At 41.0% G+C, this 1,523-nt stretch overlaps 1 protein-coding gene across 1 annotated transcript in view; it reads right to left on the reverse strand.

The window, feature by feature from the left end:
- The window catches only part of ATAD2 (ATPase family, AAA domain containing 2), a 68,007-nt gene that overhangs the window by 24,111 nt on the left and 42,373 nt on the right, over positions 1-1,523 (reverse strand). Inside the window, exon 14 of the mRNA XM_008588506.1 lies at positions 973-1,132. Within this exon, the coding sequence (XP_008586728.1) occupies positions 973-1,132 (160 nt within the window). The remainder of the gene's footprint in view (positions 1-972; positions 1,133-1,523) is intronic.

Raw genomic sequence — 1,523 nt, forward strand, 5'->3', positions numbered from 1 at the left:
GCGGGCGCAACACCGAGGGTTGTGATCCCGTTGCCGGTCCCTGGTACGGGCGCGACACCAAAGGTTGCGATCTCGTTACCGGTCAGTAAAAAAAAAAGAAAGACAAAAAAAAAAAAAAAACTTAGTTTCACTGTTAAACAGATTTGCATTTATAGAACTCAAGTTATATGTATCATAATTGTAAATGAGAGAAATTAAATTACTAAAGTAGTTCATTCTGGTGAATATTAAGACCTATTTTTTAAGAGTACTGATAGCTCTACCCATATTTTCTTGCTTGATTCTTAAAAGATTAAGGGGCTTTAAAATAACTGGGTAGGATTATATGATGGTATTCATCAAAAAGCCAAGGCTAACAAATTGGCTAAGAACTGATTGTTCATTAAGCTGCATGTTTTAAAGCAAAACTGACAACATCCAAAATCTGTACTCGAATTGGAAGAATATGCCACCAGAAGACCCACAAGCCCCCAAGCCAGGGTGGGTGGGGGGCTGAGGGCCTCAGCCATGTCCAGCTGATGTTGGCATCCAGCTTGACGATGACCTACCTGCCCTTAGAAGCCCCCCAGGCTCCTGAGCTGGCGCAGGGGAAGCTGAGTGCTTCAGCCACGCCCACACTCTCCACAACCAGGCCAGCAAAGGAGCCGGCCCCCCACCTCTACCTTCATTTCTCTGCCCCCTTACCTGCCCCTCCCACTGCTCTTCAACATCTTTGAATGTAAAATAAATTTTTAAAAATTTAAAAAAAAACAAACAAAAAAATTGGAAGAATAGTAAGAGTAATTTTAGGGAGGCATTATTATATTTAAAGAAAAAAATAAAAAATTGTCCCCTACTTCTTCACTATCAACTATCACCTGATAAGATTATGATACAAAATTCAAGAAGCCTCAATTTTTTACTATACTAAGACTTGTTAATAATAAAAAAGCAACATATTTTGTCAAAATTTAAGTGATGTTAAATTCTTACATCTTTATCAGGTAGGCTAAAAAGGAACTCCCTGTCAAAGCGACCAGGCCTTCGTAAAGCAGGGTCTATAGAATCCAGTCTGTTGGTAGCACCAATCACCACAATTTCTCCTCTGCTGTCCAATCCATCCATAAGAGCTAGCAGGGTGGAAACGATAGAACTAAATTTAAAAATAAGAGAGAAGAGATTAATACTCAATGGACATAGAATATATTATTCAATAATAATTCTTCTTTTGGTAAGATCTTATGCATTAAACATGTGAACAGATTTTCTCAAGGCGCCTCACTACTTTCAATGGATTAAAATAAAATCTGGGCTGGCTGCTTAGCTCAGTTGGTTAGGGTGCAGTGTTATAACACCAAGGTCAAGAGTTCAGATACCCATACCCATCAGCCACCCCCCACCCCCAAATTCTATAAAGTAACATACTAAATGGCACATAGAAATTGAAATCAGGGGTCGGCCCGGTGGCACACTGGAGAGTGCACCGCTTGGGAGCGCGGCGGCGCTCCTGCTGAGGGTTCAGATCCCATGTGGAGACCGGTTCC

Source organism: Galeopterus variegatus, unplaced genomic scaffold (assembly GCF_000696425.1).
Source record: "Galeopterus variegatus unplaced genomic scaffold, G_variegatus-3.0.2 Scaffold4865, whole genome shotgun sequence".
Taxonomy (NCBI): domain Eukaryota; kingdom Metazoa; phylum Chordata; class Mammalia; order Dermoptera; family Cynocephalidae; genus Galeopterus; species Galeopterus variegatus.